Genomic DNA, 16,445 nt, shown 5'->3' with positions numbered 1-16,445 from the left:
AAATCGTGTGTGTGTGTGTGTGTGTGTGTGTGTGTGTTTACTGGTTCTGGAAGTTAAAGTCAGGGCTTTGGTGCAGTCCCTGAGCTTTTTTGTTCAAGGCTAACACTACCATTTGAGCCATAGTTACACTTCAGCTTTTTTGGTGGTTAATTGGAGAATAAGAGTCTCATGGGACTTTTCTGCTTGGTTTTGAACCTCAATCCACAGATCTCTGCCTCTAGAATTATGTGTGGCAGTAACCAGTGCCTGATTAGAAAACTGGCTTTTTTTACATACAGAAACATGTGGAAAACTTTGTATACTTGTGTCTACTGTTTGAGCCAAGTCACAGAACATTAATACTAACTTTGAGATTTTTCTCCTCCCAAATCTTACACTACCACTGAGCCACCTTCCCAGCCCTGTTTAAGGCAATTTTATGGGCCCATGACTTTAACAATTCGCATCTTCTAGTCATCTATCCATCTATAAATCTAATGAATTAGTTTACTGATAAAGTTAGAATTTCTATGCTTCATGATCCAGTCGCCTCTCAAGGTCTACCTCTGAACACTATTGCATTGAGGACCAAAGCTTTGGCATATGAGTTGTGGGGGGTGTGTGGCATTTCATATCTAAACTAAAACTTTATGGAGAGGCTTGATACTAGCTGAAGACAGATTGCGTTCAAAAGGAGACTGGTTTCATGGTGGTTAATGGAACAGCAAGCTTGCATGGTAATGACAGTGATTCAATGGAGGAATAGAAACTGAGGCAGGATACAAAGGCTATTGCTGTGGCGAAGAACTTGAAGGAAACAGGTCAGTACATACATGAAGGTGTTAGCTCTTAGAGGGGAGGTGTAATATGCTTTTTGACTTCCAGAGAATAAGTTTTAGACATTTTTGGTGTTGAATTTAGTTCTATTTTATTTGAATTGATGCTATCATAAATGGAATTTGATCATAAATGGAGTTTTATTTTTTGGATCATTTGTAGTACATGGAAATTGTTGATTTTTGAATCGAGATTTTTCTCTGCATCATTTCTGGATTTGTTGATTCATTTCTAAGAGTTCTTCAATGAATTTGTAAGTGATCTCTATGTACAAGATGGTGCCATGAGCAAAGAAAAATTTTTTTTTTGGGTCTGGTTGTGGGGCCTGAACTCTGGGCCTGGGCACTGTCCCTCAGCTCTTCAGCTCAAGGCTAGCGCTCTACCACTTGAGCCACAGCACCACTTCCGGCTTTTTTCTTTTTTGCTTATGTGGTGCTGAGGAATCGAACCAGGGCCTCAGGCATGCAAGGCAAGCACTCTACCACTGAGCCACCTTCCCAGCCCTAGCAAAGAAAATTTTGCTTCTTTTGGATCACTTCCATTACATTTTCTTAAGTAGTGATTCTGGCTACAAGTGCTGTTATAGTGTTTAATGAAAGCAGTGACAATGAATCTTCCTTGCCTTTTTTTTTTTTGGTCATGAAAACAATATTTATTCTTTCACTATTAAGTATAATTTTTAGCTATGGGATTTTCCATAGATGCTCTTTATCAGATTGAATTTCCTTCTGTTTCTAATTTGCATTCTTTTTCAAGAAGGGTTATGGTATTTTGTGAAGTATTTTATGCATCTATTAAGAAGTTCACATGTTTTGGCCTTTATTTTATTAATATGGTATATTAAATTGATTTTTGGTATGTTGAATCAATCTGGCATTCTTGGATTAAATCTTTTTTGGGTCATGGTATATAATGCTTTTTATATGTTGTTGAATTTCATTTGCAAATACAATCAGCCCTCCATATCCTAAGGTTCCACATTATAGATTCATCCAACTATGGATAGAAAATGTTTTGTATGAACCACATCCATACTGAACATGTAAAGTCTTTCTTTTGTCATTCTCTAAATAATTTGGTATCATAGCCACGAATGTAGCATATTACATTGTGCTAGGTATAAGTAGTCTATAGATGATTTAATGTATACTAGAGTATGTGTGTAGCCATGAGCAAATTTACATTAGGGACTTGAACACCAAGGGATTTTGGTATGTACAGGCAGTACTAGAACCAATCTGGTGAGGATATAGAATGATGATTGTATTTTGAGTATTTGGCCCTATGTATATGGAAAGGATGTCTGTCTGTGGTTGTCTTGTTTTATGATATCTATGTTTGGTTTTGGTCTAGGATAATCCTGGTAATACAAAAGGGAGTTGGAGGACATTCTCTTTTTCTTGCTTCCTTTTTATTCCCTTTTGGAAAAACCTAGTGAGGAATTAGTATTTCTCTTCAAAATTTTGACATAATTAACCACTGAAGCTAGTGAAGGTCTTGACGTCTCATCCTGGGAAATTTAAGTTGCTAATTTTGCTTTTTCCTTTTTTTTTTTTGGGTCCGGTCGTGAGGCCTGAACTCTGGGTCTGGGCACTGTCCCTCAGCTCTTCAGCTCAAGGCTAGCGCTTTACCTCTTGAGCCACAGCATCACTTCCAGCTTTTTTCTTTTTGCTTATGTGGTGCTGAGGAATCAAACCCAGGGCCTCAGGCATGCAAGGCAAGCACTCTACCACTGAGCCACCTTCCCAGCCCCCTGTTTTTTCCTTTTTGAGTCAAGTGTTGTCATTTGTATCTAACAATTTATCTTATTCACTCTCTGGATTGTTAAAGTTGTTCTTAATTTTTTTTTTTTTTACTTTTACAATTTCTACAATAAAGTCACTTTTCATTCCTGTTTTCACAAATTTTGATCCTTTCTTTGGTTGCTAGGTGAACATTTCTTCCAAAAATTCATGATTTCAATTATATTTCTTCTTCGTTTTTGTTGACATATAAAAGGAGGTATTTTGTCTAGCGGATCATATTTCAAAGCCAGGTAGGGCTGAAGAGTCTATGAAACGCCATCTCAAAACTAACTAGCAAAAAGTGAGATTGGAAGCATGGCTCCAGAAGTCGAGTGCCAAAAAAGCAAGCAAGCTGAACAAAATTTGAGGACCTAAGTTCAAATCCCAAGAATGAAAAAAAAAAAGTACTTTAGAATTTTGTTGCAGTTCCAGGCACTGACTCTTACATCTTAACTTTCTAAGGGTTTTTTTTTTCTTACTTATTTGTGACTTGGATGACCCGTTTTAGTAAGTCTCTTCTGTGAATAGTCTGTGTGAAAGACACAGAAAAGCTTCTGATGTCACTACTAACCCCTTTCAGTAGAGGATAGAGGTAAGATAAAAAGTAAACACATGTAATCATGATCTCCATAGATGCTGGACTTGGATATGATTAGAGGCATTGGAAAGGCAGTGGTGTTAGCAGGGTTTTCTTGGCTGTCTTGGTCCCTGATCAGTCATGCACTGTCTGACTCTAGCCACTAAATGCTATCTATTGCCTGCTCATTGCTCAACTTTATTTTCATAATGCCCGAAGCATCCCTGGTTTATAATCTAATCCAATCAAACTATCCTCTTTGTAGGGGTAGTTTTAAGGCCAATATTTGATATTTGTTCTGATTCTAGGATGGCTCTTGTCTTCCTTTGTTCCTTGGTAAACTAACTGGCCTAAAGTTTAGTTTGGCTCTCATGTAGATTCTAGTCTCCTCTACTCTCAATTTTTAAATTGAGATTTCCCTGTACGCTGATACAAATAAACTGAGTTTTCTTGGTGGACTTTATAGATTTTTAGTTTCTTCCTCTACCCTATGGGCATTCTCTTCTGCTCTTGAACTAGGAGTATGGTGTTTTATTTCTTTTGGCTTGACATCTTTACTTCATGATGACAGAGATGCCTGATAGCAATAGGAGAGTCTTTTTTTTTTTTTTTTTGGTGTGCCCTCCTTGAAATCGGTGGTGAGTCCCTAAGCTTTTTTGCTCAAAGCTAGCATTCTACCACTTGAGCCACAGCTCCACTTCAGGCTTTTTTTTTGGTAGTTAATTGAAGATAAGAGTACCAAGGACTTTTCTACCCTGGCTTGGCTTCAAACAATCCTCAGATCTGATTCCTGAGTAGCTAGGATTACAGTTGTCAGGCACCAGTGCCTGGCTGAGTCTGGCATCTTCTTGCTTCTCCATTTTGGGCATAGAAATCCTAAAGCATATGTGAGATTGGGGAAACTCTTGGCTGCATGTTTATTGTTTTGTTTTAGTTCTATCTACCCTATTTGATTCTGTCACACAGAACTGGAATTGGGGATGGGTTAAAGAAGAAAGAAGTCATGGCTCAAGTGCCATGTTTCTTTTAAACTAAAGTTTAGGAATAGATTTTTTTTTCACTTACTGAATTCTCTGGGAAAATTCTTGTGATTTAAGATGGTTTTAAAAATTCTATTCAGTAGTTGTCTGAGTGGAGAAAAAGTCCACAAAGCTTCTTTACATGGACATGTTAGATGTTTTATGTGTTGTTTCACTTTTTTCCTTTTTTTTCCACTTTGAAGCCTGACATAGAATAATTATCTATAAGTAGTTTCCCTTACACAGCAGTACACGATCCTTGTTGCACATGTGTTTACTTCCATTCTTACCTCTTACCCCCATAATAGGGGCTAAGTTTGACTAGTTATACTTGCATCTCTCTACTTTTCACCTACTTGGACACTATGTCATATCTCACTCCCAGCTGTCCTGTTTTTGCATTCATGCCTAGGCTCCAAATTTCTACTTGATGGCCTGGAAATGGTGATACGATTTGTAAACTGTCTGCGTGGCTCACATCACAGCTTTGATTTCCAGCCAGTTTCTCTTGGCTTTTGTAAATTACCATGTGGACTGTCTATCTTGTTTAGATGTTGGTCTCTTCAAAAGCACACTTGTTCCATTTGTGCATCGCCTTCTCGTGCTGTGGTGTTCATGCGATAATCGTGGGAAGTCAATGATATTTTTGAGTCAGTATAAGAAGGTCTGGTTAACTGCTCACCTAAAAATATTCTTGAAAGGCAACTTTATTAAGGTGGCTCTCTGGTCATTATAGTCAAGGTTTTATTATAATAAACCCCTATCAAAAATAAAGGGAAAAGTTGTCAGACACAATGTTTAAAGTGTTAAGGTTTAGATGTCTTCCTATAGTAAAGTTTATATGCAACTTCTAATGAGACAGAACTTTCGTCGAAGTAAGGCAGATCAGTGGGAATGTTGCCTAAGGAAACATTTCATGGAGGTCAAGTTTGAAAGGAACTGCTTTTCAAAGGAATTAGAATAAGACATAAATTCATTGTTATTTGGCTTGTTTAGTCTCAATTTAGGGAACTTGGGGAGTTGGTCTGTTTCTTTAGTATTCTAATGTGTAAATTAAATGTTCTGAAGGCTCCCTAATATGTAAACATTCATCTGCAACACTTTAATTATTTCACAATAGTCTTTCTCTTTTTTCCCTCCCCTCTGGAGGGAATACTCAATTGTATCTTAGCATCCCTTTATAATATTTGACCTCAGCGACTTAGGATGAAAAGGATTTTGAACTTATGATGAAAAGAATAATTTCCCCCTTGTAGCACATGGGATGACACTATTATGAAATGAAGTTAAGTTTGACATGTGATGATAATTTGACTTTGGGAATTGAAGCAACATTTTCTCAGATTCCTTCTTGAGATGGTTTGTTGAGGGTAGACCTCAGATCTGTTTTTTAAAGTGAGATATAGAATTTAGAGTTTTACTTCAAAATGCACTGTAACTGAACTCCACATTCCATTTGCCCCCTTCCTTTTTTTTACTTGTTCTTTAGGCAGCAGGAGCAATCAGACCCCTTGTATCTACTGTTATCAGTCCCTCTGCCGATGGCTGCTTAGAGATCTCCCTGGAACGTGCCAGACACAGAGCCAGTGAAATGCCACAGGCTTTTCTATTCGACGTGATCTACGAAGCATATCGGCAGGTAAGAATCCTGGATTACTGAAATGGCTGCTATTATATTGTGGCTTCCTCAAACCATGAGCACACTTGGGGGAATTTCTAGAAAAACTCATGTGACTCAACATATAATGCCTTGCCTTTCACTTTAGGCTGAGGTTGATTACAGGGAGCAGTAAGGAGATGCAGCTGTATCCTCAGAGAGACAAGCAGAGTCTGAAGGCATCCATTTGTTCTCTATCCCTTGACAGGTTACACAAAGCACAGCTCCCCCACTTGCAGTGAAAATAAAGGCACATATGTGCAGTTTTTATGAACAAGGAAGCCTATTAGAAACTAAGCATGCGAGTTGTTTACTGGTATTGGTCATATAAATATCTTCAGGCAAGCATTGTTCAGTGTAAACATTGCTGTTCATGTAAACAGTCTAGACACAGCTAACTATCCCTATCAGATAACCACTAAACACTGGCCCAGGCCCTAAGCTTTTACAAACACGCCTTTTTAGGACAATACTCTTGGGTCTGTCAATAGTAAATTTTTTTGTGTCACTTAGACATCTTAATTGACATTTTAGTTTACGGTAAGAAACTAAGAATTGTGAAAAAAAAAGTTGCTACTGGAATGTCTTTTTGTATTGTTTTGTTTGGAAACACTTTTGAAATGATTTTTTTACTACCATTGGTTTACATATTTGAATAGGCAATTACTGACTGCCATGTATTGGGCTTATTAGAAACTTCTTAATGAAATAAGTTAAAACAATGACTACAGGGATTGTCTGATATTAGACTTCTAGTAGTTTGTTATAAATGGAACTTTTGTATTGCAAGATAATGGTAATATTAGCATTTATACTATAAGAATATAGTAGATATAATTAGGTAGTAGTTCACACATGTGTTATGATATTAATAATCTCAATTCTACTACTTACTGTTTTAAAATGAGTTTGATTAAACAGGAATTCATTGAATAAGAAGAAAGTGGTTTACATTTTCTTAAAATAATCTGGAATACTTTTAGAGTTTTGTTATTAACAGTTTACAGGTTATGTTAAGTTTTGAGTTCCTATGTTTTATGAGTAAATTTTGCTGAGCTGCATGCGTAGACATCTGTGTTTGTCCTTGTGGCTAAATCTTGTCCTGGTTTTTCCCAGTACCTGTTTCTCTCCTTCTTGGTTACCACGGTGTAAGACTATGTGGTCTGCCACAGTGGACGAAACCTTTGAAACTCTCAGCCAAATATTTCCTTCCTCCACATTGTCTATGTAAGGTATTGTGTCACAGCAATGGAAAGTCTGATTAATACCTACATTATATTAATAATTGGTACAACTTGGATAGTGGAGAATATAATTGAAATTTTTGTATGTGGAACATATTTAAAGATAAAACTGGGAGGATTTGCCCAGTTGATTGTATACAAGGTATCAAAGATAGTCTCAAAGATTTGTTCTGAAAAATCAGAATACAGATGCCATTTTGGAGATGGAAAAGAAAGTAGTATGAGACTTCTAGACATATAATTTTGAGTCTTAAGGAGAAGTATAGCTGGCACTTAGAGGCTAGAGGCCGCTCTTGTTAAAAGCACTGAGTCTTCACTTGCTCTTGTAGATACCTGGTGTGCAACTAAACTTAAAGCTTGAAATACCTTCTTTCACTTTGTATCTGTCTCCTGAATCACCTTAAACTTTGCATCAGATTCCCACTCAACTTTACATGTAAGCATGGTAGTCATTTTAAAAGTAGTTTTCATGTAAAACGTAATTGTTCCCCTTTAAGGTTAAAGGTAGTAAGATAAGAGTACTTAAAGTATTTTTTAAAAAAGAGATTCTTCACTGCCAATTTTTTCAACATTTGGTTCCAGATTCCTGGAACACTTCCTACATGTTTCTAGTGATGGCCCCCAAATCTTCAAAGAACAGCAGAGCCTTTTAGGCAGATTACCTCACGATGAAACAGGAGCAATGAAACAGAAGAATTGTCCCCCACCACTCTATGATCACAGATCTGATAGGTTAATGTCCTTTGAAGCAAGTTGTGAATACCGTCTGAGCAGCAGCCATATCCATAGCATTGCATTCTCCCACCAGTGGTAACATTTTGGTACTGACTGTTTGACCAGAACGGAGATAATTTTTTTTTTTTGGTCAGTTGTGGATCTTGAACTCTGGGCCTGGGCGCTGTCCATCAGCTTTTTAGTTCAAGGCAAGCACTGTAACACTTGAAACACAGCGCCACTTCCGGTTTTCTGAGTGGTTTATTGGAGATAAGAATCTCACAGACTTGCCTGCCTGGGCTGGCTTTGAACTGCTATCCTCAGATCTCAGCCTCTGAGTAGGTAGGATTATAGGCATGAGGCACCGACTTTCAACTTGAGATAATTTTTGCTAACTGTATACAGGTTATGTTTTGTTTGACAAGACTGCTTGACCATGCATACTTCTTGTACTTCTTCTTTATCTTAAAGAGGATCATGATCCCCTTTGGAGATCATGCAAAGACAGGGCTAGGATGCTTCTTGTCTTCCTGATATGGTAACAATCATTAAATTCTTTGCCTGCCTTTGACCTTTACTATTCTGTTTGATTTTTGGGTCAAGTAGATAGGACTAATTGGTTGAGAGGTCCTGAATTCAGACCCTGGATGGCCAAGACTTCAGACAGAGGTACTTAGATATGTGAATTTAGAATTTGGTTGAGAGGTTTAGCCAAAGATGTATATTTAGAAGTTGTCATCATACAGACATTTCAAGTTTTTGGATTGACTGAAATTATTAAAAAATAAATACAGAGAAAATAAAAGAGACCCAAAGGCTAAAGCCAGAGTTTAGAAGTTAGGTAAGTGCATTATTATTACTCCTTCTAATAAGCTCCTAGGAATTTAATGAATTAAATTTCATGAATTAAAAGGACACAAATTTGTTTTATTTCAGTTCTGGAGGTTAGGATCCGGACATTAAGTATCTATAGCACCGCATTACTTCTGGAAGCCTCAGGAGTACCTGATTCTATGTTTTTTGTTTTTTTTTTTCTGAAAATTTCTGGCATTCCTTGCATCATGGCCCTAGATTTGCACCAATTGAAACTTTTGCTATCATTGTCCCAGTAGTAATTCTCATGGTGACACTCTTGCCTTCCTTTTAGAAGGATCTTAGTGATTACTATTGGTCCTCAGGCCTATTCTTGTGCTGGGACCAAACTGGGTTTCCTTCCTTCCTTCTTTCTTTCTTCTTTTTTTTAAAACTATAGTTTTGTAATAAAGCTTGCTATTGATATTCTTCTAACACTGTTTTTACTGCTAAGGATGGTTTCTGGGTCTTTCATTATTCCATATGAAATTTTGGATTGATTTCTCTTTTCCTTTGAAGAAAGCTGTTGAGATTTTGATGGGTATTGCATTGTATTTGTTTATTGCTCTGGGCCGTATTGCCATTTTTACAATGTTAATTCTTCCTATCCAGGAGCATGGAAAGTTTTTCCATTTCCTTATATCTGTTTCAATTTCTTTTTTCAGAATTTTAAAATTTTCATAATAAAAGTCCTTCACATCTTAGGTTAAGTTAATTCCTAGGGTTTTTTTTTTTTTTTTTTTTTTGAGGTTATTACAAATGGGGTTGCTTTCCTGATTTCAGACTTGCTCTTCTCATTGTTGGCATCCCAGAAACCCACTGATTTTTTGGGGGGAGGAGGGGTTGAATTTATACCCTGCTACTTTGTTAAAGTTTTGGGATCAACTCAACTAGCTGGCGGGAAGAATCTATAGGATTCTTTAAATATAGGATCATGTTGCCCACAAAGAGGGATAGCTTTACCTCTTTCCCTATTTGGATCCTCTTTATGTTTTATCTTGCCTTATTGCTCTTGCTAGGAATTCTATATTATGTTGAAGAGGAATGGGGAGAGATTTTAGAGAGAATTGTTTTTAACTTTTCACCATTAAGTATAATGCTGGGTTTAGATTTGTCATATGTAGCATTTATTATATTTAGGAATGTTCCATGGATTCCTAGCTTCTCAAGAGCTTTTATCATTAAGGGGTGTTGAATCTTGTCAAATGCTTTTTCTGCATCTATTGAGATGATAATGTGGTTCTGTCCTTGCTTCTGTTGATGGACCAATTGAACAGAGTAGAAGACCTAAAAATAATCCCAGAAACATATAGCCACCTAATATTTGATAAGGAAGCAAAAAAAAAAAAGGTTAAAAGACAGCCTCTTTTACAAAAGGTGCTGGTAAAATTGTCTCTCTGCAGAAAACTGAAACTAGATACTCATATATCACCCTTCACCAGAATCAATTCTAAATGGATCAAAGATCTCAATATAAGGACAGATACTGTGAAAATATTACAGGAAGGGGTAGGGAAAACACTAGGCTTCTTAGGCATAGGTCAAAACCTCCTGAGATCCAGAATCACAACAAATCAAAAAAAGACTGAATAAATGGGATGAATGAAATTGAAGAGTTTCTGTACATCAAAGGACATAGCTAAGAAGATATATAGAAAGGCCACAGAATGATAGAAGATCTTTTCTAGATCTTTTCTAGCAATGTATCAGAAAAGGGCTTCATATCTAAAATATACTTAGAGCTCAAAATATTAAATCCCCCCAAAATAAACCCTCAAAAACTCAACCCAATCAATAAATGGGCTGAAGACTCAAAGAGAAATTTCTCAGAGGACATAAGAATGGCCAATAGACACATGAAGAAATGTTTAACATTTCTGGCCATAAAAGAAATGCACATAAGGGGGCTGGGAAGGTGGATCAGTGGTAGAGTGTGTGCCTAACACACATGAGGCCCTGGGTTTGATTCCTCAGCACCACATAAACAGAAAAAGCTGGAAGTGGCACTGTGGCTCAAGTGATAGAGTTCTAAGCCTTGAGCTGGGACAGTGCCCAGGCCCAGAGTTCAAGCCCCACGACCAACAGAAAAAAAATGCAAATCAAAACAACGTTAAGATTTCAAATCACCCCAGTTAGAATGGCTATTATTAAGAAAACTAACAACAACAAATGCTGGCAGGGATGTGGCCAAAAGGGAACTTGATTATACTGTTGGTGGGAATGTTAACTTATTCAATCACTGGAAAGCAATATGGAGTTTACTCAAAAGAGTAAACATAGAACTATCCTATGACCCAGCAATCCCATTCCAGGCATTTATCCAATAGTACACAAACAAGGCCATACTAAAGCTACCAGCACAACCATGTCCATGCAGCATTGTTTACCATAGCCAAGATATGGAATCAACCCAGTGGATGAATGGACCGAGAAAATGTAGTATATGTACACAATGGAATTCTACTCATCCATCAGAAAGACATTTGTAAGACTTGGAAAATATTATATTAAGAAAGTAAGCCAGAGTCAAAGAAATAGGCTTCATAGTTTCCCTTATTTGTGGTAGCTAGAATAAGCCTATAAATCTACAAGTAAACACACTGAATTATACACACACACACACACACACACACACACACACACACATACACACTGGGACATGATAAATTATATAGGTCTCTAGACATTCACACCTTGAGGACAGAGGAAGATATTGTAGGAACAGATGACAGCGGCTTAATAACTATGAGCATATGATCATTTAAAAATAATAATTTTGAAATGAACTCCAAGAAAAGGAAATGAGATGTTTTTAGTCGCTGTTGTTGCTGTTTTTTTCTTTTCTTTTTGTCTTGTTTGTTAGTTGATTTGTATTTGGAAGGGCAAAGGGCACACAAAAGATAGAACAAAGGGTGAATAAATACAACAGTGGTTCTTACTATACACTATGTGGGAAAAGAACTGTGTATCTTGTTGGTGGGACAATAAGGAAAAATGGAGAGAGGGAGGGAAGGGGAGACATTTTTCAAAATGAGTTGTACTCATTACCTGACTCATGTAACTGTAACCCCTCTATATCACCTCTACAATAATAATTATAAAAAAGGAAAACAAACCATGACCTCATCTTCTAACCTGTCAGGTCTTTAAGCATCAAGTACTGCCTCCCTTGCTTTTAATTAACATCTGTTATGAAGTAAATATGTTAACCAGTCACAGTAAAATAAAAGTAGCTTGTGGCTCATTGAAAAGTTAAAAAAAGAAGAATCGGGGAGAGTATGAAATGTTTTTTTTTTTTTTTAACATGGGAAATAAGAAAGGAAAATGGATGAAATGTTTTTCAGGGGAAAGGGAAAATTAAAGGAAATATGAGGAAAATGAAAGAGAAGTAACTGGGGATTCAAGGATGAAGTGTTCTGGATCAGAAAGAGCTGACTTTTTACATAGAAATATCTGCAAACCATTTTCCCCACATAAATGCCAGTTGCAAACCATTGCAATCGGCACATTTAAGTTGTTAATGAAAACATGATTTATATATTTGAAACTTCATAGAATACACCAAATTTAGAATCTCAGTGGTATATATGAAGAATTAAAATACTTTAGAAAGTCATATTTTCCTTCACATGTCATATTTCTCATGATTTTCTTTTTTCCTCCTCTTACCTTTATTATTTTTTTTCTTCTATCAATTGTTTTACATGTAAAATATTATTTTCTCAGTCTTTGGAAGAATTCTAACAACTTGTAGAAAAAAAGAATCAGTGGCCTTGGTTTGGGTCATCTTTAAATATAAGTTTTACTCAGAATAAAGAGAAATTTTCTTTCTTATCAGCCTAAATCTATAAATTATTTTTATCCTCTTGGTCATTTTTCCTGTGGGTATTGACTTTATGATTAAAATTCTGTAAGTTGCTATCAGTTAAAATTTAGTTATACAAGTTTCTCAGTGGTTCTATATTCAGCTATATCTTTAGCTTTTAACATTAAACTTTCTAGTTTTGTCAGTAAGCGCTGTATACTATGGTCTATTTATTTATTTATTTATTTATTTATTTTTTGCCTGAACTCTGGGCCTGGGTGCTGTCCCTCAGCTCTTCAGCTCAAGGCGAGCACTCTAGCACTTGAGCCACAGCATCACTTCCAGCCTTTTCTGTTTATGTGGTGCTGAGAAATTGAACCCAGGGCCTCATGCATGTAAGGCAAACACTCTACCACTGAGCCCCGGGAAGCCCCCTATTTTTTATTTTTTTTATATGCATGGCACATGGCTTTATTTTTTAAAATTTTATTTTATTGTAAATATGCTGTACAGAGTTTACAGTTAGATGAGTAAGGTACATTTCTTGTTGAACACTGTTTTAACTTCATTTCATTGCAAGTGGAGATGAAGCTTTCTCTGTGTGTTTTGTTATTCGGTGTTGCTTTTATTGCTATAGTATAAACATTTTTGTTCTCCACAGTTTCATATATTGATATCTACTGCTCAGGTGATAGAGTTAAGAGGTGCAGACTTTGGGAAGGTGGGTAGGTCATTAAGCCTCCATCCTTAGGAGTACAACTATTGTTCCTATTAAAGCTCACCAGGGAGTATGTTTGCCATGTCAGGCCACAAAAATCATCAGTTGTGAGGATATACTGTCCATGAGAAATGGGCCCTTGTTAGACACAGAATCTGTAGTGACCTGATCTGAGACTTCCCAGCTTTCAGAATTATATTTTCATCAATTGCTTATTTTGATACAGCAACCTGAATGGACTCTAAACACTTACTGAAATCTTATAAATACTGAGGATGAGTAATCTTGTCCTAATTTTTAGTATCTTTATTGTTGATTTTATTTCATGTATATTATAGGTATTAATCCTTTCTTGATTTTATACATGACACATATCTTCTTTATTATATTAGCATTGTTTTTTTTGAGGTTTCATTTGATTCAGTCAAATACTGTTCAGTTTTAGGTCTTAAAAATTTATTTTTTTGAATTATATTAAGTGAAGTAAGCCAAGCCCAAAGAAACATAGGTCCCATGGTTTCCCTCATTTGCAATAGTTAGTATATGTATGAGTCAAGCAGAAAAGGTCAGATAAGGTGATGTTAGGAAAATGAACCCTAAGATATGTATTTAAATGTTTTTTTTCTTTCATGCATTTGTTTCTAACGCATTTATATGATTATTTCTTTGTTGCTTTGTATGTCCCTCCCCCACAGTATAACCCCTGCTTTCACTGTATTTGATGTCGGTATAATTTGTGGAGGGGAAGGGGAAAAACAAGTCGTTTAAATAAGGATAAAGGTAGACCCGTTGCAACAATGAGACGTACAAGTTGTCATGTCCAAAATGAACTTTACAACTTTGGTGGGGGGGTGGGGGGAGGATTGGGTGGGGAGGGAGGCTTGGAAAGGATGGGAAGGGGAAACAGAGGAGGAGGCTACAATGCTTGATAAGAAATGTACTCATTATCTTGCCTATGTAATTGTACCCCCTCTGTACAGTTTTTTCACAATAAAAAAATAAAAAAAAATTATTTTTTGATATGTGGTAGTTATATTTTATTCTAATGTTTAGAGTTTACATTTCATGCTTAGATTGTTAACCCATTTGAAGGTTATTTTAAAATATTCTGCTATATAGGGCTTCCACTAGGTTTTTTTCAGCAGCATTTACTAAACCATGCATTCTTAGTGATTTGCAACTCTATTATACAATTTATAATATATACTTAGATTGAATTCAAAGTTCACCCATTACTCATTTGTTTCTTGTGAAACTATTTCATTCGCTTATTCTCTTAATAACTTTCAAAATTGTTTCTTTTAGCAAGCCTCTCTAGAACATGAAGCCCTAGGCCAAGCTTAAATGTTGATGCATGATGAGTTACTACCAATCTGGTCACTAATCCATTCACAAACGCACATTGCTGTCACTTAATATCATGGGACATATACAGATAGCTTTATCCAAAACTGCATTTTTTCTTACAATGGACTATTTATTATAAGAGATAGAAATAATGAACATTTCTCTCACAGAGAATGAAATCTTGTTTCTATTACCTAGCTTTTTTAGTAGCAATGGGAGTTAAATCCTATGGCAGGGACCATGGTGTTTTACAGATGCCCACAGGTAGCTACAGGGAAAGCCCTGAGACAATGACTCACGTCCTCAGTTACAAGACCATGCAAGTCCAGCTGCTGTCACTTGCTTTGTTGCATAAGGCTGGGAGACAGGGGAGAACAAGATAATCTGAGGCAGAACATCCATGGGTTGCTTTTTTTATTTTACGATAAGCCAAATATCATTGTTTCTATTCCCTCTGGATTGTTTACTGGCGTTTCTTGAAATTACAAACTTGCGAATTAAATTAATGTGTTTATTTTGTGGAGGGGGTTGAAGTTAGGATCTTACCCTTAAAAAATACTCTGTCTTTTGATTCATACCTCCAACTTTATCCTTCTTTCTTTCCTTCTTTTTTTCTTTCTTTCTTTCTTTTCTTTTCTTTGTTTCTTTTTTCTTTCTTTCCTTTTCCATATAGAGAACTCTTGCTTTTTACCTGGGCCAGATTTGAATTGCAGTCTTCCTACCTATGCCTCTCATGTAGTTAGGGCTATAGATAGGTATAACCATATAACCAAGCCAAATTGGTGCCTTTAAGTTAAAAATTCTTATTTATGAAAATTGATTTAGATTTTTACATTTAGAGTGTTTATTTAAATGTTTTACATTTAAATGTTGAATACCTGTAACTTTATTTATTGTATAATTTTCAAGATTATGTTGATTTAGTTGATACATGATATTATTTATTTTTATTTTTTGCTAGTACTTGAACTCAGGGCCTTATGTTTGCTAGGCAAGTACTCTTCCACATAAGCCATATTCTTAGTCATTTTGCTCTTAGCTTGTTTTCCATGCAGGGCCTCATGCTTTTGTTAGGCTGGTCTTGGATTTAGATCCTTTTACCTCTACCTTCTGACTAGGTGGGATTACACTGAGGTAGCTATGTCTGTCCAGTTAACTAATATTTTCTGTTACTTGCTTGTTTCCCTTTGGAACATCAAACTTATCGCTGGTTAGTATGTTGAAAACTTAGTTTTAAGTTTGTACTTAAATTCTAAGTATTTTACATAGATGATCACATTTGAAGATAATGGCAAATTTGTCCTTTTCCTTCTAGATTGTATGTATGACTGCTTTTGCCAGGAGCATGGCTCTATTACGTTGTAGAACACAAATACAGCAGTAGTTTAGTGTATGTTTTTGTGAGAATTTAAAAGGAAGGAATTTTTTAGTAGTATAAAATACGATTTTATTTACCTTATGTGCTCTAGAGTAGGAGGAAAAAAAAACTGGACTTAACTGTAGAACTCTGGAGAAAATTACCCAAGTTTTAGATTCCAACTTTCTTCACACTTCTTTAGGGACCACATCTTAAAAAGAAATGAACATCTGTATTCCTATTAGACAGATTTGAAAAATCCAATGTGGATGCAATCTAGTTGCAAGTGGGTTTTTTTCTTAAATTTTATTAAGGTGATGTTCAGAGGGTTTACAGTTACATAAGTAAGGTAGCAAATACATTTCTTGTCACACTTGTTACTCCCTCCCTCATTTTTCTCCTTCTTTCCCTCCAACATCCCCCTAAGTTGTGCAGATCATTTCTGACAGTGTCTTCTGAGTATCGCTGTTGCATTGGTTCCACCTTTGTCCTTTGTCTCACTATTTTGTTGTTGCCCTTCCTTTCCCTTCCCTAATTCAGATAAACATATATACA

At 36.1% G+C, this 16,445-nt stretch overlaps 1 protein-coding gene across 2 annotated transcripts in view; it reads left to right on the top strand.

The window, feature by feature from the left end:
* Crppa (CDP-L-ribitol pyrophosphorylase A) overlaps positions 1 to 16,445 on the top strand; it is a 227,560-nt gene that overhangs the window by 16,876 nt on the left and 194,239 nt on the right. For both annotated transcript variants that reach the window (XM_042695811.1, XM_042695810.1), the window contains exon 3: positions 5,686 to 5,835. In XM_042695811.1, the coding sequence (XP_042551745.1) occupies positions 5,686 to 5,835 (150 nt within the window). The remainder of the gene's footprint in view (positions 1 to 5,685; positions 5,836 to 16,445) is intronic.

Source organism: Dipodomys spectabilis, unplaced genomic scaffold (assembly GCF_019054845.1).
Source record: "Dipodomys spectabilis isolate Male_0828 unplaced genomic scaffold, ASM1905484v1 ptg000190l, whole genome shotgun sequence".
Lineage (NCBI taxonomy): Eukaryota > Metazoa > Chordata > Mammalia > Rodentia > Heteromyidae > Dipodomys > Dipodomys spectabilis.
This window is presented reverse-complemented; position numbering and strand designations above follow the sequence as displayed.